Source organism: Aptenodytes forsteri, unplaced genomic scaffold (genome assembly GCF_000699145.1).
Source record: "Aptenodytes forsteri isolate BGI_AS27 unplaced genomic scaffold, ASM69914v1 Scaffold285, whole genome shotgun sequence".
NCBI classification, from domain to species: Eukaryota; Metazoa; Chordata; class Aves; order Sphenisciformes; family Spheniscidae; genus Aptenodytes; species Aptenodytes forsteri.
Genome location: NW_008794453.1, coordinates 71,231 through 97,627, shown reverse-complemented (window position 1 = coordinate 97,627; position 26,397 = coordinate 71,231). Strand labels below are relative to the sequence as shown.

Sequence of the window (26,397 nt, the reverse complement as noted above, 5' to 3'; positions counted from 1 at the left end):
AGATTTAGACTAGATATAAGGAAGACATTTTTGATACTGAGGGTGGTGAAGCACTGGCCCAGGTTGCCCAGAGAGGTGGTGGATGCCCCATCCCTGGAAACATTCCAGGTCAGGCTGGACGGGGCTCTGAGCAACCTGATCTAGTTGCAGATGTCCCTGCCCAGGGCAGGGGGGTTGGACTAGGTGACCTTTAGAGGTCCCTTCCAACCCAAACTATTCTATGATTCTAAAAGGACCAAAATGGTTATTTATATACTTCTCAACAGAGGTGAGAAACAAGTTTTAGCAAAGACATTTGAGCTGTTTGATGTAGATTGCATGTACCTACAGGCAGGGAAAGTGGTTGGGTTTTTTGGGTTTTGTTGTTTGGGGGTTTTTTTTTCTGGAAGGGTTTTGTGACAGTGCTTTGAGGGGAAGGCAAGGTAGTAGTTCCAGAGCCTCAAAAATAGGAAGCCTCATCACTGGTCACAATTGTGCTGACAGAAACTTACCATCTAAGATCCATGTGAATGTGTCCAGTATAAAGTTACTCAATGTTACGCTTTATTTTTCTGTGCTCCAGAGGTAGCCTTACCTGGGCTATACAGAGCAGTAATCTTCGTTTCCTTCCCCAAATATTTTTAACCGTCAGAATTGAGAAACTCTCTTACTTTAGCTGTTTTGATCATAAATCTGATCTTACCTCAGTCTTTTTGAGGTGCCTTCATATCTTGGCATGTTCAGTCTTGCCTTCTCCGAATCTGAGAGGTTTCATAATCACCTGCTTTGAGTTTTCTGTTCAGGATGTTGTAACATTTTTTTGTGTGGCGATTCAGTCTGTCTTGACAGGTAATGAGAAGCAAGAATCACATCTGGTTTTATTAGTTGATGCTTTCAGCACAAAGTTTGTGGTATGCTCGGATGTGTTTGTCACTCAACCTCATCTTGAACTCATTCCATGTGCCCATGACAGGCAGCCAAGTGTTGCGTTCACAGTGTAGCAGTGTAGTCAAAGGAAGTAGAGTATAGTATTGTTTAAAAGTAATGCTATTAACCCCACTTTAAATACCTGAAAACCCATAAGTAGAAAATTTGGGTGTAGAGAAAGGTAAATAATACTTCACCCTTTGTAATGAATTTGCTGTAAGACGTAGCGCTGTATAGCAATTAATATCACCTTTGTCCCCTTTTGCCAAAAGCTGTGATCATAAAGGAATATTGGCCAAGCAGTAGGTAGTAGTGGTAATGTATTAATAATTGCATCACAAAGTTATGAAAGTCACTGCATGATGACAGACCGAGTCAGCAGCCAAATAAACTCGTGAAAGGAGACTTGCAGAGCTACCTGAAATAGCACGTACCTGTGCACTCTCTCTTAGTTGCATGTTCTCACCAAAGCCGGTGTCAGAGACTCTTCCTCCTACTAGAAAGTAAATTCCTGTTTAATAAATCAAAGTGAGCCTCCCTAAAACTTTAGCTTGGGAACGGACTCTGGGACTGCTGCGTTCTGTTTAGAGATCCCAGAGGAGTGTGTGGATAATGAGCTCTTTCTTTACAGGAAAAATGCTGAATTGGTGCCTGCTGATAAAGGCCACTTCAGCTGTCTAAAGGATCTCCTGATTTTTAAATGAATTGCTTAATAGAAAGTAAATTTAGCTAGAGGATCAGTTCATTACTGGCTAATTTAACGCATATCCAGACAAGCAGTGTAATAAATACTCTTCTGTGGGGAAATGTAAAGGGATGGGGAGCCACCACCATTTTTTCTTCCACTTTATTCATAAATAGCATAACCAGAGCTAATGATGAGATCAGAAGTTACCAATTTGGTAAAATTAACATTTTCTGCAGAAGCAATGTGACTGCAGTATCTGGTTTTTGGAGGGGTCTTGGCCAGACTGCTGATGTAAGCCCCTCTGATTTCAGGTTTCTGATCCCAGCATCCCCTCTGATTCCAACATGACAGTCGGCTAGAGCTTGTGGACCATCTTTTGCCAAGGTTAGTACAATTTTGGGTCCCTGGCTTTTGGACGGCTTTGCCATGTGAATTGTTGTCTACTGAATAGCCTCCCAGTTCTGAAAAATTCCCAAATTTCATCTTCTGTCCCATAGCCCAGACTGATCCCATCTGCATTCTGAGGAGCTGAATTGCCTTCCAGTGCTTGTTTCTTACCAGTGTCTGTATAGAGAAGCTGGGACTTGTAATCTAGGCAGCTCAGGTGAGATGAATCCAACCCCCCGTGCTCCAGGGTAAATAGGGAGTGCTTAAGCATGCCCCATGCAGCCCTGCTTTATCCTGGGGAGAAGGCAGGCAACCACTGCTGCATGAGGAGGACCTAAAGGAGGGACTCCATCCAGCCTGCAGCACGGAGGAAGGCAGATTAGCAGCGTGAATATCAAAACTGCAGTTTTCTGAGATGAGAATGGCTAGTGGCTGATCTCTACTGCGGAGCCTGCCATCCTGATTTTGCTACCACGTGTTCCCCAGAGAGGCTCGGGCAGCTCACAGCTAAGATGGAGCCCCGGGATGCGTCTGTGCGTGGTGGGAGGGGAGGCCAAGGAGCAGTGGTTTTGGGGGTCAAAGGATGTCCAGCTTTCCAGAGAAGGGGGTTATAACAGGAGGCCAGAGTTGAGCAATGTGTCCTTTAGTCTCAGGTCTAGAAGTAGTGGGGAGACTTTTTTTTTATCAAGACCTTGTTAGCCCGTCACCCGTGGTGACTGGAATTCCTTTGCAGCAGACTGGTGACCAAACTAGGCTGAGTTGTAATGTGGCAGAACCACAAAGGCAGACTGGTGACCAAACTAGGCTGAGTTGTAATGCGGCAGAACCACAAAGGCAAAGTGGGCTTTCACGTGGGTGTGTTTCAGGAGTCTATTACAGGGAAATAATTACAGATGCTGTAAGTAACTGAAGTCCTGGGACTTGCCTTCCCTATGTCTCATTTCATCAGCTTTCATGGCTGTTTCTCCTCCTGTCTCTTGTTCAAGTTCTAATTTGCGGGCGTGATGTGTCCTCTGACCTGAGCACAGACCATATGCTGGCCTGTGTATTTTTTGGCTCCGCTTGTCAGAGCATAAAAGAGGGCTAGGACTTTTGAAGGGCAGCTGGTTTGTGATCACAGGCCTAAAATTGAGAAGTAAAATCAATGGCTGTTAGTCTTAGAAGAGGCATTGACCATGGGCTGTAGTCGCTGAAGTTCAATATTCAGTAATTTTGCCAGCAGTGAATGGATTTGGTTTTTTCCCTGGTTTTTGCTCTCAAAACAACCTCAAATGTGTTATGTGTAGCTATTAAAAATTACGTTAATCCACTGATTGCTCCTGAGTGTGGGAATGTTCAGTCATTGCATCGGTTTTGCTGCTGAACATGCAATGTCATAACACCCTTGTGAACTATAAATTGGAACAGGTCATATGTATCCCACTGTCAGAGTGACTAGAGAACTAGTCAGTGATTTACTCTGAGAATAGAAAACTGCCTGGGATCCAGTACTGAAATAGCCAAAAGAAGCAAAAAAAAAAGTGAGGGAAATTGAGAAAAAAAAAAAAAAAAAAAAAGGTGAGGGAGATTGGATAAAGATAGAGAAACGAGAGCAGAGCTCTGTGTGTGTGTCAGGTCTGCCTTTGCAATTTGTGGACAAATAATACGGATTAAAATTTATTAGTCATACTTTCAGTGGCAAAAGAGTGTATTACAAGAACAGGGAAATGAATGCAACTACCAACTAGCTCTCATAAAATAGTGCTACGTCCCTGACCTGTCTGTTGGGATGTAGTAGTTTAGTCCGTTGAATCAGAGAGTTTTCAGAAGGAAGTAGAGCTTGCCAGCCATAAAAATAGCAGCACTGAACCTTGTGCCTAATGCCTGTCACAACGGAGCAGTGTGAGAACATTCGAGTCCAGTGGCAGCCTGCTCTTGTGACGGCACTAAGAAATGGTGCATAATAATTAGTGATCGCTGCTGCCGGATAATGCTTCTTGTAGGTAAAGTTTTGGCAACGTAGCTTTGAAAAACAGATAAGGCAGGCAAAAATAGTGAGGCCATATTTAATAAAAGAAGGGTTTCCTCAATAAATATAATTCTGGGTCTAGAAAGTGTAGCTGGATCTCTTGAAGCCCAGCCCCGTGGCTCACTGCTGGGACAACAGCTGGTGACGTTTCCTGAAATTAATCTGTGAGTCCACATGATGCTGTAGGATGTCCTGTTAACTGTCTTGGCAAAGCACGTACCCCAACTTTAGCAATTTTCTCAGTTTACTCATCATTGACGTTATTTTTCCCTAAGTGGTGTCTGTTTTGTGACTTGAATGACTGCAGTTCTCACTCAGGGTGTTCTGATAACTTGGGGAAACTGAAGTGAAAGGTCCACAAAGGAGGCGAGTAGGGAAAAGGCAGGAAGAGAGAAACTGTTTGGAGCCTCTGCAACACAGCGGCTGCAGCAACAGAGTTTCTAGTAGGAGTGGAAATGAGCTGGGTGGATTTTACAAGTCTCCCAGATGACGTGCAGTTAATATCATCTGCTAGTTCAACATAACTGGAACAAGTAACGGAGAAAAACAGAATAAGGAAGCTTTAACCTATGTGAAAGCTAGATAATTTCTTCTTCCTCTTGGTGAGTGGATTAAAAATCATGGCATTGCATAATCTCTAGCCACGGAAAAGGTTACATCTGCTTGGAACGTTATCTGCTGTAGCAGTTGGTAGTTATGAATGAGTTCCCTAATCCGTTGACATAAATGTTCTGGCAGGCACTTGCAAACCTCCCTGTAGTCTAATGCTTTTTTGAGAAGACCGCCCTTCGTCAGGTGTTAGTGACTGATACAGGCTCAGGAGATGGAAGTTTACGATAGCAAAGGCCTTTTATTCAAATACGTTTTTTAGAAAAAGACTTTACTGCATGTGTTGGGAAAGGAGTCTTTGGAGGTTTTCAAAAAGTTTGCCTTATTTCTTGTAACTTTGTTCAGGAGTCCAACTAAGGAATAGAAAAGAAATACAGATTATTTAAAATTCAGGAAGCACTGATTTACTGTTACAATTCGATTTGTTATATCTGTGGAGTTTCTCTAATATATATGAGCACAATCTTTTTTTCTTCTACAGGCTGTTTTCTATAGGATCTACTTTGTTCTTTTTCCTTTCAGACAGACCAAGTTGCAAATATGAAAAATCATAAGATTACTCAGTGATCTTCAAATCAGATGATTCAGCTATAGTTGTGAAGTAGTTTAGTTTTAATATAAAGCACCTCAAAACCTCAAGTTCTCTAATATATATGAGCACAATCTTTTTTTCTTCTACAGGCTGTTTTCTATAGGATCTACTTTGTTCTTTTTCCTTTCAGACAGACCAAGTTGCAAATATGAAAAATCATAAGATTACTCAGTGATCTTCAAATCAGATGATTCAGCTATAGTTGTGAAGTAGTTTAGTTTTAATATAAAGCACCTCAAAACTTCAAGTGTTTGCTAATCTCCACAGTTTCTATGAGATCCATTCTTCTGGTGTGTAAATTAGGTAATGTTTGAGTCATTGTGGACTAGACAGGTTTCAGCTTTTATCCTTAATGCTGCTTATCTCTGGGCTAAGCTGTACCGCACAGCAATTTAAATGTATGATCGAAAGCCATTGATTTGGATGCTGCACTAATGGAGAAAAATATTGAGGATGTGCATTTCTTGGGCATGTGTGAGCAGCAGGTGGGAGAAGAGGCTTTCTCCTTATCACCTCCCAGAATAGTCCCCCGTTTCAGATCCTGTAACGGGGTCCGAGCACGTGTCTGCCCCCCTCCCTGCAGCAACCTGTCCGCTTTCAAATGTACAGGTGAGGCCGTGGCCAGACATGCTGTTCTGGCTGCTGCTGAGCGGTATGAAAAGGTTGCTGTGACTCAGTTCTGCATCACTGCTCCCAGCCTGCTGGAGACGGCAGTCCCCTCGCAGGGCTGTATGATGTGGCGCTCTCAGAAAGACCTAAATGAACGTATTTGATAGCCAGGAAATGCGTTTACGTGCAGTTTTTGCTGTCAGACTTGAGGAGCAGTGATAAACAGCTGGTTTTGAGATGGTTAGCTTTGACTGTGCTGCGCAAGATACTGAAGTGAAACCAGTCTAATTATGTCTGTTACCTAGTGTTGGATGAGCAAGGGGGAAACTGGATGTCTGTTTACTGGTAATTATAAAGCTGTGGAGAGCTTTGTGCATTAGGGCTGTGCTATATTTAAATGGTACCCTGTCTGTCAAATGTCCCTATTACAAAATGTTCTTTGCCAAGATCATGGGGTGAGCCTCTCCTTCTAAAAGCTGTTTTTGAAACTCTCAGTTGTTTACAGAAAATTGGTTAATAGGCCATGGCATCTGTATCTGTCTTCACTTTGCGCTGTTAAGTCACTCCAAGTCCATTTTAAAGGTGTTGTGGACAACTATGGGAAATGCCATTTCACCACTTGTAGAGTGGAATTATTGCATTTCTGAGAGATGAAACTATTATTAATGCAGGAGATAGACTCTTCTCCAGTCTCTCAACCTGTGTGTTGCAGACACTTAGTGCTATCTTTAATTAGGAGATTGTCACAGCTGAATTAAAAATAACAGTTCAAAACAAAACCTCCTGTGAACTCGGGCTAGCCAGATTGACAGCTGTGAGACTTAAAGGCTTTACTTATCCCCAGAGCAGCTTGAGCCCTGACGATGAGCGTACCAGCAACCTCGTGCTGCCCTGGCGGTGTCCTGCAGACGGGGCTGGAAGAAGCATTCACCCGCTGGTGTTGGTGTGCTGAGACTTCTGTCCATGTGGGTTTTGGTCCAGGTTTCCCACCAAGAGGTTCACTTAGTGATGGTGGTTTCTTGTAAGTGTCTTGCCTAGTTGACAGCCAGATTGAAAATAGCAAACTCATCCCATGCAGTTCACATTAAGAGCTCTAAAATGTCACGGTTTTGGTCATGTCTGATTGGGATTGGGTTGAAATCCTAGGGTTAGAGAGAGCTGCTTTGTACATTAATAGACCCTTTAATTAGCAGGCTCCACAATAAGACCTATCTTCTTGTTAAGGATTTATTAAAATTATGCATAAGCTCTACTACTGGAACATGCTAATTTATTTGTAAAGCTCTTGGATTATTCAGCAGAGGAGTTGAATATTCCTCACAAGGACAGACTTTGAAGACTGTTTCCTTAAAATAAATAAATTTTTAAAAATCCTAGCCTTTCTTTTGCTCATTGTCTTTGAGATAAACATTCACAAAGCCAGCTGCAATTTTAGCTAGAATATTGATGGGTTGCTTGCTTGTCAAATTAAAAATGAGCTGGAGTGGACTGTTCTGGAATACATTTCCATTTTAGAACTTTCCACTTTCAAGAGCAACCTTATTCAGTGCCCAAATGGGCACCTTTCCTCTGCACGAACACCTCATTATGTGTGTTGAAATAGGCATCGTCTCTGCTTTTTCAATTTTGTATTTTTTTTTAGTGGTATTTTCCCTTTTTTAAACTTCCACAACACCTCATTATGTGTGTTGAAATAGGCATGGTCTCTGCTTTTTCAATTTTGTATTTTTTTTTTAGTGGTATTTTCCCTTTTTTAAACTTCCACAAAATATGGTTACAGTTCCTGGCTAATTTTGCTGAAACGTGACACTAGCCAAATATTTTTGTGAAAGAATTATTAGTCACATAAGAAAGAATGTAATGGAATATTCTTAGAAAGTGTTATAACTATGCTTGACATGTAAAATATTTATCCAGACATGTAAACAAAGAGGTGTCTTGCCAATGTACCATCATAAACCTTAGTCATTTTGAAATCTTGAGCAAGATGTTTTTCAGTTCGTGAAAATAAGGTACCGAGTTCTCTGCTGACATAAATTGACAGAGTGCTAATGGTTGGCTTCACCTAGCTGAAATTTTAGCCCCTGCTCTTGCTTCCCTAAAAATAAATCAAGATGTGTTTTCCTGAAGAGCTGCAATTGTGCTGAATAAAACTCTTCTGTTTATTTTGGTTTTGGATTACTTTAGTATTACTTGCAGAGTTTACTAATGCGGCTGCACTCTAAAAGGTAGGCCTTATGTTTGTTTTGCTTTTTGCTATTGTCTGTATCTTAATGTGAGTTAAACAACTTGCTTGATTCCGTTGTTTCTACAGACAATGCTGATAGTCTTCACTTTGCTTGTGCCTCTGCTCATAAGGAGTATCTCAGCCCTTCGGCTGGACAGTACAGCTGTAGCTTCGGTGGCTTTATCTGAACTGGGTTCCAGCTCCTTGCCCTGCTGACTGTTGTGGTGAGATATGGCAATGCCTCGTGGGGATGCCAGATAATTACCCTGGCAGGGATCCCATGCCAGCCTGTCTCGTACCAAAGTTAGGTAAAGGTCTCCTGGGCTGGCTTATGACACTTGAGTTTTGCCAAGCCTGGTTCTGCTCTTCCACACTGGACACAAACTACTGCTGGACCTTTAATCAGTGACAGCAGCGCCTGGCCCAGAGCACCAGGGCCCTGGGCTGCAGGTAGAGGGGCTGGCTTGCTATGCTGTGCCCTCTTCCCATTCCTGTCCCCCTTGTACAGCCCTCCTTAGGCCCTGAAACAGAGGCAGAGGAGTATAGGTAGATCAGGGCTTATTCAGGTACATCAGTAAGCACTGAGCTCCTCTTGACTGTAGTGCGGATGAACCACTTTTTCAAGACTAGAATATTTACTTTCAAATTTAATTGCATTTCATTAAACAGTATGCAGCTTCCCTGGTTTGGGGTTTTTTTTATGCTGTATGCTATGTTATTCTGAAAACTCTTTGGTGAATAGCTACTGTAAGTGCATTCAGCTTTCAAAAATCTGCCATCTATTGTTAGTTTTTCAAGCTGCTGCCATGTAATTGGTTAAAAATGAATGGCAGTTGGAGTTGCAGCAGATGAGCTGGGAATGAGTGAGCAGTTACTTGTTGGGATCCCTTCCAGAGAAGGAAGGTGGAGTTTTGAGCTGCTCGCAGCCTTTCTAAAGTAAGAGTCAAAGCAAGTAGGTGCTTTTTGCTATGGGTGAAATGTCAGCTAACTTTTTGTAGGAAACTAAAAGCTCAGTAGGTGAGGAGAGGAATTTTTAGTCTGGATATTGTCTCTACTGATATGCTGCTGTAAAATAATCCACTCATATTACAACTGTTGTGTATTTCCAAATACACCGATTCTTCCAATCCTCATCTCAAGAGGATCCACCCTGGCTAGTTGCTACACCAAAAGCAAAGCGGGTAGTTTATCATTTAAGGTGCTGCAGCTTGGGTATTGGTGTTCGGACCCTGCATTGCAGGTCAAAATTGCAGGTGGTAGTGGCAACAGTTCCAAGTACTGGGCTTGAGATGCTGTCTGCAGCTCCTGGCTCTCCTAAGGCCACTGTGGTGAAGGAGATAGGAGGGGGTTACGGTGTGTTCAGCCCCTCAGTTGTGAGCTGAAGTGTTAATTTGTACCCTGCTGCCATCTCCTTGCTGATTTTTGGGGTGCATGCGCTTCTTTCTGCATGCTTTGAAAGTGCAACAAGCTGCCTTGCTGTCGAGCATCATGTGCTCTGTGTGGAGTTTTCATAGTCCTGAATGATGGTAACCCACCTCACCTCGTGCGGGACAATGTGCCTTAGTGATAAGAGGCTGTTGCTCTTTCTTTACATCCCCCCAATCTCCTTAACAGGCTACAGGTGCTTTATTGCACCTGTATCTGGATAGAGGAGACAACTGGGCATTAAAGAATTAAAAGCTTGCCCCCAAACCAAAAGTAGTAAGTGCTTGCGATACCATGTGTGTATGTACAGTACAAACATGAGTTAGTAAATTCGTGACAACTTGTTTTCATTATGTTGGATTGATTGGTTTGGTTTTAAGTAAGATATCTCTTAAGGCATCCTTCATTAATCAGGTGCTACGTAACGATCAGACTTTAAAACTTGTCAGTACACGCACATGCTTTATCACTGGCATGAGTGAGAACGAAAGTAGTTTCCTACGTCTTCAGGTTCTATTGCGTTAAAAATGATATATTATTGATGATACGTGATATATTTAATTCTGTTGTTCTGTGAAATTGTGTTTGGAGCTGAGCAATCCAGATATACCTTAGGGGAAAGCATTAAGAATAATAGAACAGATTGATTTAATATTTGAACTGATAGAGGGTAACATTTCCAGGTGATGTAAACGTGTAATGCCTCTGCAATGCTGTGCATAGGCACCCAAGCTCTGAGGGAAGAAGGTACTTAGTGGGGCTCATTAGCAATGCATCCTGGGGGGAATTAACATATCAAAATAACTAATTTTATCCTCAGTTACTGTGAATTTGTTTGGGCCCAAGTCCAAGGTCTTCTGGACTCAGGAGTCTGTGTGCACATGGTTGTGTACATATTCAGAAATTCTGGTAGTTAATTCCTTTCTGCCTGCGTAAGGGACGTGTGGCAGATGAGTGGCAGGAGTGTATTTAACTATAAGGCATCAAGGGTTTAATAAAACTGCGCCTTACCTACCACGCGATTCCTGCAAAAACAGGCTGAACCAGGCATCTGGAGAGAGAGATTCTGGGGGGCTTTTGCTGAAAATAGGAGGCTTAAAATAAAGCTATTTGTTACCATACAGATTTTTCTATTCAAACTTCCTCATGAAGGGGGGGGGGGGAGAGGGACTTTTAAACTGAAATATTTACATGAATCAGACATCTGGGCTTTGGGGGAGTGACCATTGCTGCACAAACAGTTTAAACTCTGAAGCTTTGCTGTGACTTAGTGCTTGCCTCTATTAAAGGAGGATTTCGGGATATTGGTGCTGGTAGCACTGAGAACATATGAGCCGCCAGTAAGTAAGGAGCTGTGTTGTTTGAGAGGGGGTGCTTGGGAGAGGGTTTGCTCCAGAGTTACAATAGGAAACGTGGGTGATTATTTCTGTTCAGAAGTTCTGATTGCTGCAGGTATATCAGACTTGGGGTTAGAACCTTCTCAGAAGAAATACCGTTGTCCTTATGCTTTTTTGTACAGCTTATAATCGAGACGCTTGACTTCTTGTAGTGTAGATGTAGGAATTGGTGTGAATTTGAAACCAAGTTAGATTTAACTGCCTAAGAGGAAAAATTGAGAAAGAAAATAGCATTTTAAAATCTAAAGAGTTAAGGTAGGTCTTGCTTTTATGTTTTGTCAAAATATGGGTTTTTTTCTGAAAGCTTTGTAAGTAGTTTTGCAGAAAATGGTGGAACAGAGAATACAGGGCAAAACTCTATTGTCTGCTGCTGTTGCTCCTGTTGAAGATTTTTACATAAGTATTTGTAGCTTAATCTAACACAGGTGAAGACAAAGTGTAACTCATAGGCGTCATCTGGCTTAAAACTTTATTTAGCTGGGTATTCTGTATTTTAGCAGGGGAACATTCGTTTTTCCTCTCTCCAGAGAAGATCCTGCTTATGTTTGCAACAGCTCATCTTTCACCAGGGTTTTTCCCCTTACCCTGGTCAGATCTGCATACTCCATCCTTCTGCCTAGAAAGGAGGTATATATTCTATATGGGCATGGCCAGCTTTATTTAAATTGCTGACTGAATTTAATCAAATAGCACTCGCAAAGCTGCCATTACTACAGTGTTAAGCTCTTTATGAGGATCAAATATAAGAACTATAATTTTTCAGATGACTGTCGTAAACCCAATAGTGTGAATAGTGGAAATAGCCTTTATAGGTTGCTTGGTTGTGCTCTTTAACACTAGTACCTTGAGCCTCACAGGGAGGGAGATATAGCCCTAGCAAAGCATTAACCTGTTGCCTTATTCAGAAATTCTGTTCCCTTCTGAGACACCCAGTTGTAGGACATTATTGGATGCACTTCGTCTATTCCAGTTGATGAGGCTGCCACGGTATAACTTGCCTATTTTGGAAAAGTTACTTCAAGTTAATAGATCTCAACAAGTTTTCTGCATGTATTAGTCTTGGTGATGATAGGTCGGCAAAAGAAATGATGCTGTCAGTGTGGGGCACCGACGTGGGTCAGTGCCATCAGCAGCGATGCAAGCTTTCAGCGCATAAACCAGGCACTAGCAGTTACGGAAGAACCTGTTGAACCATGGGTCTTAAATCAAGATGTGGATGTGCAGTGTTAAACCATCAAAACCATATTTCAGACTGTAGTTTTGAATTGCATTTGTAAAAAACAGTGGATTTTTGTTAAGACTCAAGTAAATGAGTAAGTCTGTAAACTTTGCTAACAGTGAAGCACTATGCACAGAATAGGAGAAAACAATCAAGCATTTCATCAGCCTTCTTGCTGTCTCTTGCCAGAAATTTGCAGGCTGTCCTGCATTGCATCAGTCCTGCTGGACATTATTTTCCATCTATATTTCGGAGCCAGATGGGAAATGATTCCTCTGTATATCAATGAAGTTATTTCATAACAGGGGAAAAGCCTTTTGTAATGTGCCTGTGCCAGTTCAACCTATAAATCAGCCTTTTATTGTCCGGTTATGTTTTGTGTCTATAGCAGAAAATGAAGCAAGGATCATTAGTAGGTGTGAGAAAAGCATCTTAAAGGCTCCAGGTAGATTTTTCTATCTGATGCAATTTGGGTGAATGCGCTGTTACGTTGTTCTCCTGTGGTACCGGCCTATCTACAGGTGCCAGTGAGTGGCCAACCTTACATCTGCCAAGTCTCACGTTGTCTTGAGCATCCCCTGTTTGATTCAGCTGCCCAGGGCAGTACCTGGGGCTCAGACCCTTGTGCTAGAAGGTACGCTTGCCCAGGGCAGGCTGGTGACACCAGCTTCCCTGCTTATATGAGACTTCACACATGGCCCTTCCCCTTCAGGAAGAGGATAAAAACTGATCTCCTAGACTAGTCTTATGCTTAAAAGAGAAGTAGTAATGAGGAACTGGATTTGTACTTGACAACTGGAAAAATGCTTTAAAAAAAAAAACAAATACCAAAAAAACCACCTGCTGTGAGAATGAGAGACCCTCTGAACCTTAAAATGTTTAAAGGCTGTAGTATTTGGCCGAAAGCAGGGAGAAGGGTTTAAAAGCAGGGTGGGTCATTGCTTTAGAAGTGCCTTTCTCCTAATGTAAACTGTGCAATACTGACAATGTGGGACCATCACTCACTTTCATTTTTTAGTAGATAAAGAATCGATAGGCTTGTGTTTACTCCAAGCAACCTGTAAAAGGAACGGCAGCTTCTTGCGTTTTAAACTCTGGATGAATTTTATACAATTTACACTGAAGATGTGTTTTAATAGGCAGGTTTTATACTTATTTTGTCTATTCCAATTTCCTAATGGTGCTGTTTCTCTCTTACTGGGAATGCAGAAGGGAACAAAGCAGAGCATAAGACGGGAAGCTCTGTCGAGACTAGAGCAGGCACAGCCTGGTAGGGTTTTTTTTCCTGTGCCCTTCTGTGCTGTTTCCTTTCCATACTTTATCCATTTTATTTGTGAAAATCTTCAGGGGCTCCCAAGTTACAGGTATGGGAATGAACAGAAGCTGGGGCCAAAATTCCTAGGGTTTAACTCCAGTCTCATTCATGCAAATTCAAACCTGATTTCAGTGGATTTCCTTCACATTTACAGAATGAGACCCCAAGTCTGTTACCAATCTTTAATAAAGCAGAAAGTTTTACTTCTTGCCTTCCTTTCTAACGGTTGGATTACTCTCATTCTGCACAGCCCTCTGGAATGCTTCCCTGCGACTGGGGAATTTTTATTGCCACTGAACTGAGCTGACAAGCAGTATGGTTATTTTTCTCTTCCTCCCTCTCGCCGGGGAAGTATCCATCTGATGATCAAAAGCAAATAGTATTTATGAAAATTAGAAAGTTGGATCGCTGCCTACTTGCCAATATGATATTTTTTTATAGCAAGTTTGATAGCTTTTTTCTTTTTACTTAGCCCAATTCCAAAAATGTGTGAGGGGCACAAGAGCAGACCAGTTGAGAGAAGATGAATGTGAGTGGCGAGTACTACATGAGAGGGGCCAGGTTCACTAACTCAGCGTGGCACAGGGCTGATACCTGTACAGCTAGACTGTATCTGGCCTCCAGCTGACAAATCCGCACATTGTGTACAGCACAGCGAAGCCTTGGCCAGCGGATCTCTCCTGGCTTGGGTATCTCTGTGCTGCACTCCCCGTTGTGGTTTAGACGTACCCTATACTGATTCGCTAATCCTTCTGTCCAGGAAATGCTTCTCGTTATTTATCTTAAGCCCATGAGATTTCCCTTTTTCTCTCCGGAGGAGGGATTCAATCATTGCTAATTTGTTTTTCTGCTTTTATGTTTAGAGAAGCTTTTGGCATGTTCCAAGGATATGTTTTAAGACATTAAAGCAAGGCTAAACTTTTTTGAAAGGCGTGCAATTACATTAGAAATACGTCTTGTTCTAAAGTAGTAGACTGTAGAATTAGGTCAGGCACACCCTGCATATGCGTGTTTCCTGCTTGCTCATATTTCTGAGAATAATTGTACATGGGAATGTTTTTGTAGATTTAAAGGAGTGTTGTCACCTTAAAAATGAGTTGTTTGGAGTTTTATTTAAGTCATCGTGGTTACGCTGTGGTTTAGGAAGAGTGGAAGGTTGCTAACCATCTAATTCACTCGCTCAGCGTGCTGGTCGTTCTTCGCCATTCGCAAACCAAATGGTGAAGTAAGGTTACTCACTTCTACTATTTTTACTCTCTTACGACTTCCTTCTTGTCATGCCAGATGACAGTGAAGCAGTGCATAAGCTGTCAGATGTTACAGTAAAGGGCTTTATTCTCCAATGGATTTTGGCAGCTCAGCTTTTCATGATTTTTCTTTGAGGTTTCTGTGAAGTTCTGCAAACTTGATACCTAAAATACCTTATAATGGTTCTTTTAAAAAAAAAAAAAATCCCAAGGGTAAGGATAACAAACAAGTAATACAATAAAAAGTTAGAAACCAGCAAGTCTGTACTGATGGCTTTTGTTACCTTTTGCTTAATAAAATGTCCTGCATCTAACTGGGTGTGCTCTGCTGGACATGTTACTGTATTTGAGTTTCTTTTCTTTGCACACATCACCTATGTAATGTTTATGTTGGTCTGTACAAGTTAAGCCATTCAGCTCCTTCCAGTAGCTGGGTGAGAACTGTATACCTTGGGAAGTGGGTTTGGATGTGCCTCAGATTTGTTAGGGTGGGGAAGGATAACACGCTGAGGATAGTCCCAGCCTTTTTACATTCCAGTACACTTCCTTCTTTCTTAAGAATTATGTAGAACAAGGATCAGCCTCTTTATCTCTGCAAAAGGTTTGTAGCATGAATTGTTTGTGCCAAAGATGCATTGCTAAATAAAACTCTTTTTCCAGTTTTTTTTTAAAAAAAAAAAATTTAAATATCACTTCCATATTTTTCTCTCAACAAAAGTGTTGGCTCTAAACAAGTTCAAATAAATTGTGATGAGTTCACCGTGACCATCAGCACATGGTTTGGAGAACAGAGATGTTTGTTCAGTTGCACAACTCATTCTTAACATTGTCATGTTTTGGAGGGAGGAGGGACCTACATGCTCCAAGCTGGGCAAAACCAACGGCCAGAGTCAGATGTGAATTTTGATTTTTGACTGTGATACTGATTTCCTTTCCAAAAAAAAAAAAAAATCACAGCCTATTTAGGAGCTCTTTCTCTGATCTTTAGTGCTGAATGTGACACCGGGCTTTTGATATTCATGAGTTCCCAGCTCCCAAAATCCAGCCGTCCACAAGCCATGAGTCTTCAACTCCTCTGCAGACTGGTCCCTGCCTGGTCCTTCAGGATCTGAGCATACAAACAAGTTACTGAGAAGTGAGCTAAGAAGTCAGGGTGCTCGTTTACTGCCCATGATCAATTCTGTGGTACCAGCCAATTTGTGCTTACCAGAGGGTAGAAATGTGCGTGGAAACAGACCTCAAAAGAAGACGGTAACCTGCTACTACTTGTCCTGCTAACCGCAGGGTAATTGCCGGTGCACGGCCAGGGAGCTTGAGTAGTGAACGTGCTAAAAGTCAGCACAACACCTGGTTAGTTAGTGGGCCTGCTACTCTGGCTGGTCCTGAAGATTATGTCTCTTTTTCTGTATCCCTGTTTTCTCTCATAAAAGACTTCCCTGCAGTGCTTCCCAGGGCTGTTAGGAGGAATGAGCAGTTAATATCTGTAAGAAGCTTTGAAGATGAATAGTGCTAATTATTATTTATAGGTATTCATCCTCACCACGGGTAGTTCACCTTGATCCTGGGCATGAAAGGAAACCAGGACATTTGTAAGCTGGTCAGGCATGAGTATGGCCTTCTGAAGTCTTTATGTACTAGTTTCCCTACTGGGTTGTATGCGTGATTGCAATGTATTTGTCATATTAAATGACTAGTTTGGATATTTATTGTACCAGCCAAATGTGGTAAAGGAATCCTTACTCATTTGCCTCAATTCTGCTGACACACAACGTGTAGGATTTGGGCAGGCAAAGAGGGGACAGAAAATAGGAAATTAGCCTGGCCCAAGTTGGATTATCAGCAGGGCTGAATGTTCGGCTTCCCGTAGATTTAATGAGGAAAGTCAGATCTGATGCTTGTAAGAGCCACCACAATTGCAAAGAGCATCTGTTTCTGAATCTTCCCATTGCTGCAGTTTTTAGCACCTTTTACCGGTGCTAAACTTAGTGTAACAGAAAAGAACGAGGAGAAAGGTGTCAAACAGCTGGGGCTTTTTTCCCTAAAAATCTTGTTTAGCAGATTAAGCAGAAAAAGGGGGGGAAATGATATGGGCAAATTCATGTATTGTAATTCCTGCACATCTGATGATCATTCTATAAATAATTTCGGAGATATCATAGTAGAGGACTGCTGAATGGCATGCAGTGTCTCTTGAACTGTGCGTGCATTTAATTCAGAGCTTAAGGTGATGAACAAAGATTGCAGCATTCATCAAACCCGATTTGACTGTTGTGAAAATTCAGTCTGTAAGCATTTCGTGCTATTTGACATCACTTAAACAGGGCTTATAAGGCAGGCCTCTTGTGAAGTTATGGAATGTAAGCGTCCCTTGATAAAGCTGCTGTTTGCCTGGATGTAAACTGCTTATTGATCTGACTCCCTGCCTAAATTCTCTTCTCTGCTAAGTGATGTATTAAATAACCAAGAGGGTGTTCAGACAGCGCAAGGGGAGCTTATTGGCAGAACTGCAGCAATGGAGCACTCTTGAAAGAAAGAGGCCTGAGGAGTAAATTTTATGCTTATCAAGTTTTCTTAATGGAGTTCTTGTCAGCTCACAGAGCAAATTCTGTTCCCAAGTGAGTGCATTAGCATCTCAGTTTTACAGGGGAGCAATAAAAAAAAATTGGGGGGGGGGGGGAAGAGTTCCTGAGACACAACCCAGTGTGGTGTTTGTGTTCCTCCCAACATCTAGCTAGTCTCAAGAACGACTCCTCTTAAGGGCTTTCCCAAGATGATTACGTATCCACTCCACAAGGATTTTTTTTCCCCATCTGAAAACACTTTCACCTAAGTAAATCAAACTGCAGTTTTAAAAAATATGTTTTGGCTTTCTGTGCAGTTACCAAATTTTAAAGCATTTTGGTCAAAAAGTATATCATAATTATAATGTTTGGAATTCAGTGAATGTGTTTGAAACCACAGTATTAGTTGTATAAATAGTTTAACATTTGTAGCCTGGAAAACTCCATTTTCTCACAATAATTACAAAAGACTGTATGAAATAGGGGAATGGTTGAATTTTTGTTGCTACATTTGAAATTAAATCAATTCCAGAACTGACAAAGACTTTTTGTTTGTTTGTTTTTGCAGGGTGTTGTACAGTATGTGGATTTGCATATTTGGGTTTACTTTAAACAGTATTTTCTGCATATTCTGTATGTTTACTCACTCATATAGATCATTCCTGAGATAGTAGGTTTGTCCTGCAGTTGTATGAGTGGGGCGGTTTGCGCAATGCACGCGCAGTTGGTATGCTGGTATGTTCTGCTTGGATACTGGGGACTCCACACACCCATGTCCCACTGCCCATGGCCCAAGAGCAGACTGCTGGCCTTTCTTACTACCTCTTTGCTGGTCTGACACGTGAGAGAAGAGGGCAAAAGATTGCACGGGTTTATTCAGGACGAGTTTGTGTTGCCCTTTGCGCAGGCAAAAGGGGGTGGATTTGTTCACGTGTGACCGAACGCAAGGCAGCATTCATGGGGACCGCGGGGTTTCTGATGGGACTGATGAGGAGGTCTCTCCGGGGTCCAGGCAACCAGTGCAGTGGGTCCAAGGGAAGCAGCCTGGAAAGCGTCAGGAGAGGGAGCTTTCTGGGGTTGTGATAACGGCCCCAGCCAGCGTTGGGTGGTTGGTGAGAGGAGAGGTGCATAGTGATGCACGGCACAGTTTGCTGGAACTAGGATGACCCCCATAGGCTCCTCACGTTGCTGTTCCTACCAGCCAGCCAGAGCCTTTAAAAAAAGAAAGAATACAGTAGCTTTTCACATGGTTTTGCTGTTGCCAAAAATCTTCCTTCTGATGAATATCACATGATGCGTAAGCAACAGATTTTCTAAAAATATGCAGATATAATAATTCTGGCAACTTAGTATTGGTTTTACGGAACAAGAGGAAGGAATTGTTATTCCTTTTTAAAATTTCTAATTAAGAATGAAATGTTTGCGCTGACTGCCAGTAATGATGGGCTTGAAACCCACCACTGAACTGCTCATTAAGGCCTTCATCCTCAGCAGGTCCTGGCCAGAAAGCTGGCCAACTCTTATTTGGCCTTTTTGTTGTTTTATTAGTGCTGTATTTTATCTGGTTTGTATCTAGCCACGTCCGTGTTCTGCCACGCTTTATAGATGGCACCCACGGGTCCTGGAGTCTTAATTCAGCCAAGAAAAAGACACAGGACAATTGTTCTGCAGGGGGGAAATAGGGAAAATTCATTAATGAGGAAATTGCTGGTTTATGTTTGAGAGAGTGAAAAGAAAACACTTCAAGCCAAGAAAGGAGAGCTGTTTCTTGTCCAAGGCAATAGCAGGACAAAATAAATGCCGAAGAGAGAATGAGGGAAAGAGATGGCAGAAGAGATCTGTTAGGAGATAAAAAGGAGTGAAGTGTGTCTTAAAGATAAGAACAGGGAAGAAGAATTTCACTTAAGAGTAAAGTGGCCAAACAGAAAAAATGGAAGCTGTCTCTCTGCATATGCTGAAAGAACATTTAAGATTTGAACAGCATTGGTTAAAGCCTCATGTGTGTCGGGCTGAGCCAGGATACAATAGATGTAAGGCTGCTGCAGTCCTGGCTGTTCTATGTGATATGAGTATTTGTTGTAGGACTATATTGGGTTAAATACTAGGGTGAGCACTATATGACGGGAGGGTGATAAATCAAGAAGAAGGAAGACCAAAAAAAAGCAGTGACTGGGAGCAGGGAACCTCCTAGTCAAACCTCAGAGCGGTTAAGAGGCGACGCCTGAACTGTTAACAGGGAAAATGCTGTATTCGGGCTATAGCCATGTTACAGAGCTCATTTTGCCAGTGCTGGGAATCAAGAGATATGTAAACATTTTTGAAGGGCTCAAGTGGTCTGGAGGTCAGGCAATTGCCAGGAAGGTGTTTGCAGAAATACATACGTGATCTAAAGACATCAGTGGCTTTAGACTTACTTTTAAAAAAGAAAGGTTTATAGATTAAATAGACCCCTGGTTACTTTAAAACCTTTTTTTTGCCTCTTTCTAGGTAAGTGTAGGGGCATAACTAGCATCATAAGCCTCTCTGAAACACAGTTAAGTATCTGAAGAAATGCCTTTTGAGCCTGAGGGACTTTGCTTGCCGTACCAGGTACAGGGATTTGAGCTTCATTGCTTGGGAGTTTCTTCCAAAACTAACAACATGGTACTTTCTCTCCTAGCTCTTCTCTTAGGAAACGCAACCAGCTCCTCACATCACGGAGGCCCAGCATGAATGTTAACTGTGCTGGTGGGACAGACTGGTCAAGAAATCTGGAGTCCAGTTGCTCTGTGGAAAACCTAACTGTAACAGTCCATGAGTCAGAAGAAAGTAACGTGGCGCTCGGAGGTCACAGCCCTGCTGCGGTTCCCAGGACTGAGGGTAAGGATAACGTCTTCACCTTATAGTAATCTTTAAGGGAGATTTTTTTTTTTTTGAGGGGTGTTACGTTTTGGAAAAATTCCAGTATCCCAAGGCAGTTTGCACTGGGGAGTATGTACCCTGCCTTTGCCAGGCTGGTCTGAAGGACAACGGTCTACAGCAGAGTTTAGGGTCATGCTGTCTTGGCAAGATCATCACATGGGCATGCCCTGGCCGGCTGACTTGCAGCTCCTCCTGAGGTTGTCCCTGAACAGATTAACTGGAAGGAGCTGGACAGTCCTGATGAGCTGCGTGCCCACCATGGACCGGACATCAAGCACTGCTGGCTTAAACCACCTCTAGTGTGGCGTGTGCTTCTGCTCCAGCTTTCCTGTGAGAGTAGTTGTCAGTGGTAGGAATCTGTGTCTGTATGTCTGGCCTTGTTTAATTCCTGTGCTCCTGCTCTGTACACACTGAATCCATCTTGCTTTCACAAGGAGTATTAAGCATCATGGTTCATCGGGAAATTATTTATCCAAAATCCAACTGCTGGCTGAATTTGAAAATGCAGTCTAGTTTTATGTCATATAACATTACCCTGACAGTTATGTATATTGACATCCTTTGTTACGGTATGACTCAGTTTTCTAATTACAGTAGGAAGTGTTACTATGAAGTGATGTTTTTCAGTAAATTATATCTTACCCTTGCAATATTCGTTTGTCTCTCTCAGGTTTAGATTCTGAATGCCGACACACTGCTTGTCCAGTAAGTCCCCAGATCAGTAGCATGTTGTCTGCTCCTGAAGACACGCACAACTGTCATTTCCAAGATGGAACTAAGAGACAGTCAGAATATTTTAATACCCAGGAACGCCATGGATGCTGCGCTTTGTCTTCAAGCAGCAATTCACAAACAGTGGCTCCAGAGAAAGTGACGCTTGTGGTAGATGGCACTCGCTTTGCAGTGAATCCACAGATTTTCACTGCTCACCCGGATACTATGCTGGGAAGGTGGGTGATTTCCACTATTTTCAAGATACCTCAAGGGAGTCAAATGTTTGCTAAAATGGAACAAACCCCTAATGTTTGTTTTGCAATCTCATCTGTATGCACAAGCGAAGCAAGGTTGACCTCATTCAGAACTTGGCTGTGAGTGAGGCTTTGAAGGCACTACCAGGTGTAGAGAGAGTTGGTAGTTCTCTAGATAACGTTCTCCCTTCAGTCCACTTCCTTCAAACAATGTGTGCTTTTAGCTAGACATGGTCTCCTTTTGCCTTCTCTCCAAGTGTTTGCCTTGTTGGTAAGTAGTACATCTGTTCACAGCTGATAACCTCCTTTCCAGAATGGGGAAAATGATAATGCTCCATCGCCGTGCTGCTGTTACCTTTTGATACTCTCCCAAAAGAGAAGTTACTCAGCTCCCTGTAACATGGCTTAAAGGTTGGAGCCTATTGATGCAACAAGAAGCACTCATTTTCTGTATTGCCAGCACTTTCACCCATCTCTGACCAAAGGGAGACAGGTTCTGTTGGGTTACTGACCCTTGCATGGGTCATTGTGTAAAACGAGGGATCAAAAGGCACGTGGTGGTTATCTTGCATAGCCTCAGTGAAAGGGCTTTATTGCCAGGGTATTTTCTGGCCCAGGGTTGAATGATCTGTTCCTCTGAGCTGTGGCTTGTTCCGTACAATACAGTAGCTGTAGCAACAGAGTCCAGCTCTATAGGAGGACTTAGCTGAGACAGCTCTTGTGCTTATTTCCTATGTAAAAGATTGGAGTATAGGTTTCAAGTTACTGTATATATGTGTCACTGCTGGTTTTGTTTAACCTCAGTGCACCTATTGGTCTCTAGAATTAATGCATTTAAATATACTTGTGCACTTATGTAGATTTTTATCTGTTCAGAATGTTTGGACCAGGAAGAGAATATAATTTCACCAGGCCAAATGAAAAGGGAGAATATGAAATCGCAGAAGGAATTAGCTCAGCTGTGTTCCGGACTGTGCTGGTAAGGAGATTTTTGCAGATTAAAAAAAAAAAACCCAATCTGTTTGTCACATGTGCAAAACTGAGCCATCTCCCAGGCAGCTGCACACCCTCTGGGACATATTCTTTTATTACTGTTTTGCATTGTGATTTTTAAAAAAAAATTATAGTAGACTTTGGTATGCATCAACATTTCAAATATTTGCTCATGTTGCCTTTTACCTTTCTTGTGTCGTGCTGTTGTAGTTCCTGAGCTGTGTCCTGACCTAGTGGTTGCATATAAATGCATATTGCATGTGAGATGTTATGAAACCAACCCTATGCCATGGGAAAAGTTTTAACTGGAGCTCACCGTTTATCAGACCCAAGAGGATCTGCAGAGAGACGTAGATTCTCGGACAAGCAGGGCTGCTTTTACTGTTCACAGAGCTATATATAGCCTCTGTGACTCTCAAATGTTGGTTAACAAAACAAAGAACTGATTAAAAATGATCAGAGTCCAAGATATTCTTAATTTTTCTCTCCAAAAACTGTCCTTTTATTTGCAGGATTATTACAAAACCGGAATCATTAACTGCCCTGATGGGATTTCCATCCCAGACCTTCGAGACACATGTGATTACCTCTGCATAAACTTTGATTTCAACACAATCAAATGTCAAGATTTAAGTAAGTATGGAGAGAAATCAGGTATTTAGGAGATCATCTGCGTGGTGTTGAGCACTCTGATCCTGACTCAATGCAGTTCTTAATTGTGTGGTTTAGTTTAAGCATGAAGGTATGGACTCCACTAGGACTCATGTATGCGTTGCATTTAAACAGCTTCCTTTTTTGCTGCATCAGTCCAAAGTGAAGTGATTGAATCCTGCAGAACACAGACACCTTGCTCAAAAAAGCAAACTGAAATCGTAAAAATTCTAGTCTCCTCTTGTAACAGAGGCTGAGAAGAAGAGCTTGCTGTTACAGCCAAACAAAATGAAGGCTAAAAGCAGGGTTCTAACTCCTATCTAAAATGTACCAGAGAATCGTGAATAATTTAAGCTAAAGGATGATGGGCAGAGCAGGAACCAAAGATACCGAGGTTGGAAAGTAGCAGAGAGTTCCTAGTCATGAAGGGATCTGATCGAGAGCAGCTTTTTGGTAGGTATGCTGGCAAAAAAGAACTTTTAACATAGGCAAATCTGTGAAAGGCACTATACTAAAGTGGGGTGTCTGGTATCATAGCACAGGCTGTGGGTGGAATTTCCTACCCTGTCCTCTGATGAGTGATCACAGAGAAGGCAGAAAATGTGCTTTCAAGGACAGAGGTTGTTGCTGGAAATTCAAGTTGAGTATCATAATGAATTAATTATTCAGTCTATCACTGTTTCACTGTATTTATTGGATCTTGGGGTTTTTTTAATGGTAATGTAATGGTTCTACAGTATAATTTGCATCCCATTTGAAATGCAGTCTCATACATCTGATTTTGCCAATTCTGGAGCTGGAGGCTGTTGATGCATCTGAGCATATGTTAAGGAGTTTGTCTAAAGAAGAACGCGGGCTGTGCTCTTGCATGTGTCTGGAAAGTGTAGAGCTGGGACATATTTTCATACTGGGTAAAAAAGCTCATCATATGATTTATGTCTCATTAGGTGCTCTGTTACATGAGCTCTCCAATGATGGTGCTCACAAGCAGTTTGATAGCTACCTGGAGGAGCTAATTCTGCCTATAATGGTGGATAGCGCAAGGAAAGGGGAACGTGAATGCCATATTGTCGTGCTGACAGATGAAGACACCGTGGACTGGGATGAAGATCATCCACCTCCAATGGGAGAGGAGTACTCGCAAAGTAAGGGCTCTACACTGGGGCTCCTGGCTCTGTGTTCAGCGCACACCCAGACATCTGGCCATAAGGAGAGGACCCGTTGCCCAAACAGCAGTCTTCCTCCAGGAAGATACGCTGGCACATGGAGTCCTGTTTTGTATGTTCCTTCTGAACCGGCTGCTGCTAGAGGCAGGATACCTGCTTAGTTAGAGCTTTGGTCTGACCGCCTGCATTGGTAATGACAGCACTCACTGCATCCTTTTCTTTTTGTTTGCCACCTTCCCCTCGGCCTTTTCCTGGCTCCCTAGTGAGTGAATACTCGTTGCTTTACACACCCATCACCACCCATTCTATCCAGACTGTAGTGTCTATCCCTACCCTCCCACCAAGGAAGTGTAGCTAATCCCAGTGATGGGAACAGACACCTGAAGTAGTTCTTGGAGACCAGACCTGGTTTTTGGCACCCCCACAGCCGAGCATGTCAAAAACGGGGAGAAGGTCCCTCCTGGTAAATTCTAATCACCCTTTTTATTTCTCAAGTCCTTTACAGTTCCAAGCTGTACAGATTCTTCAAGTACATCGAGAACCGTGATGTTGCAAAAGCTGTATTAAAGGAACGGGGCCTGAAAAATATTCGCATTGGCATTGAAGGTAAAGTATTTCTTCAACAAAGGAAATTCTAAAACAGGTGACTCCATAGTCAGTAAAGCCTGGTTTCCACTGGACTCTAGGCATGTTTTGCTCTGTGTTTTACTCGGCATTTATTTTCATGAAACTAGTAGAAGCTGGGCGTCTTCCTTCACCTCTATCACGTTACACTGAAATTGGTCAGGAGGCTTAAAAGTTAAGGGAAAAATGAGAGATACGTAGCATGTACCAGTAAGCGTTGTCTCTTTAGGACCAAGCAAACGGGAAAGGGGAGTCACGCATCTGCCTGCTGATCCAAGCATTCCCTTAGGGAGCTTAGAGAACATGCTCTGTCCTGGGAGACTGTCTTATTTTTATAGTAGCTATGTTTGCTCACAGAATGGCTAACGCTGTGCAGCCATGGATCGTATGACTACACACAATGCTGCACTGTCTTTTCAGGGGAAAAGAAAGCAGTCTTTTGCAAGCCAAGAATGTAGAATGTGAGCATTTGTCTACTAAGTGCCCCCTGCCCCCATAATCACTCCTGCCTGGCTGTTCTTCTGGGATCCTGTTGTCCCTTTGTGCAAGTCAGAGGTGTGTAGTGCAACTGACTGTCTGTCTGTGTTTTCAGGATATCCCACCTGTAAAGAGAAGGTGAAGAGGAGGCCTGGTGGCCGGTCCGAAGTGATATACAACTATGTTCAACGGCCATTCATCCAGATGTCATGGGAAAAGGAAGAAGGCAAAAGCCGTCATGTTGATTTCCAGTGTGTTCGGAGCAAATCCCTAACAAACCTAGTCACTGTGGGTGATGATGTTTCAGAGGACCATGAGGTGATAATGCATCACCCCCCACAAGTAGATGAACTCGACAGGCTAAACGCACCATTCTCCCAAATGGCTGTTAACGATCTACCAGATTAGTCGTGGCTCAGGGTGGATAGTCCTGCTTGATGTGGGAACGTCTCAGCATAGTTTCATCCCAGGTGATGGAACACAGACTCCTGCAAAGGTGCTTTATCCTCGTTCATGCTCTTACTACATTGTCGTATTTCAAGCATGTTAATAAAGAGCCACACTCCATAGTCTAATTGTGCAATCAAAAGCAACGTCTCCTCAAACAAAAAGAAATTATGCTGTTTGTTTCTATACTACAAAGGCTTCCAGATTGGTGGGTGCTGAATATTTTACCTAAACTTCTAAAAAGAGCAGAAGTATTTAGAAATGTCGTTTGACATGAGAGAGGAAATTCTGGGCCTGTCAAGACAAAGCTTTCCTTTACCATTAGGCACTTAGCTTTGCTTTTGTGATAATCAGTTACAAAGGAGCGAACATCAAGGCGGGACAGATGATACTCTTTCATCAACCAGCAGAAATGTAGCACAGTTGTGACAGCAAAATACTGAGTGTGGAGAAATGACAGCAAAAATACCGAGTGTGGAGGAATCTGTTTACACTGCCACCTGGCTTTGCATCCAGCATGTTGTACTGCTGTTCTAGGGAAGGTTGAACTAGTTTAATAGGAAGCATATGCCTGTTCACAGGAATTTCCCATTTCTCCATAAGATGGAATCGCTGTTTTTAGGGATGTTGTCTGTTAAGTTCAGTAAAACAAGTAGATCATGCTGAAGGAAAAAGCCAAAAATAAGAGACTGTTTTGTAGTTATATACTACAATATATATACTATATATAAATAGTATAAATATATAGTATAAATATATAACTATATATTTATACTATATATAAAATATCAACTGTAGTTGATACTTTACCAACAAAGTAAATCTGTTTAGTAGCCTAATAGATGTAAGAAGCTTTCTAGAGGTGACTGTGCATGCTAAAGACTTTAATTTGTCTCCTCCATCCTCCTGCTAAGACAAAAAAAGCCAGTGGAGGAGCTCCCAGTACAGACAGTTTAATACCTGAGTAGTATAAATATATA

At 42.2% G+C, this 26,397-nt stretch overlaps 1 protein-coding gene across 6 annotated transcripts; it reads left to right on the top strand.

Annotated features, from left to right (window-relative positions):
* Positions 1 to 1,895: 1,895 nt before the first annotated feature.
* KCTD20 (potassium channel tetramerization domain containing 20) lies at positions 1,896 to 25,773 on the top strand. 6 transcript variants are annotated; one of them, XM_019474947.1, is made up of 9 exons: positions 1,911 to 1,978; positions 2,092 to 2,198; positions 19,850 to 20,049; positions 20,762 to 21,041; positions 21,936 to 22,038; positions 22,565 to 22,685; positions 23,651 to 23,848; positions 24,365 to 24,475; positions 25,086 to 25,773. In XM_019474947.1, exons 3-9 carry the CDS (start codon positions 19,899 to 19,901, stop codon positions 25,376 to 25,378), a joined length of 1,257 nt encoding a protein of 418 aa, XP_019330492.1. In that variant the 5' UTR covers positions 1,911 to 1,978; positions 2,092 to 2,198; positions 19,850 to 19,898; the 3' UTR covers positions 25,379 to 25,773. The 6 variants fall into 6 exon arrangements, with proteins under 6 accessions (XP_009288875.1, XP_019330492.1, XP_019330493.1 ...); XM_019474949.1 differs by lacking the exons at positions 1,911 to 1,978; positions 2,092 to 2,198 and adding an exon at positions 15,739 to 15,880 and having other exon boundaries at positions 20,762 to 20,796; positions 20,899 to 21,041; XM_009290600.1 differs by lacking the exon at positions 2,092 to 2,198 and having other exon boundaries at positions 1,896 to 1,978.
* Positions 25,774 to 26,397: the final 624 nt, after the last annotated feature.

Bases quoted from the DNA above. Each gene is read 5' to 3' on its own strand.
- KCTD20 (XM_009290598.2), top strand. From the start codon at position 15,849: ATGTGCGTGGAAACAGACCTCAAAAGAAGACG. The intron at 22,686-23,650 runs GTAAGTATGGAG...ATGTCTCATTAG, and splicing joins AATCAAATGTCAAGATTTAA to GTGCTCTGTTACATGAGCTC. The intron at 24,476-25,085 runs GTAAAGTATTTC...CTGTGTTTTCAG, and splicing joins TATTCGCATTGGCATTGAAG to GATATCCCACCTGTAAAGAG.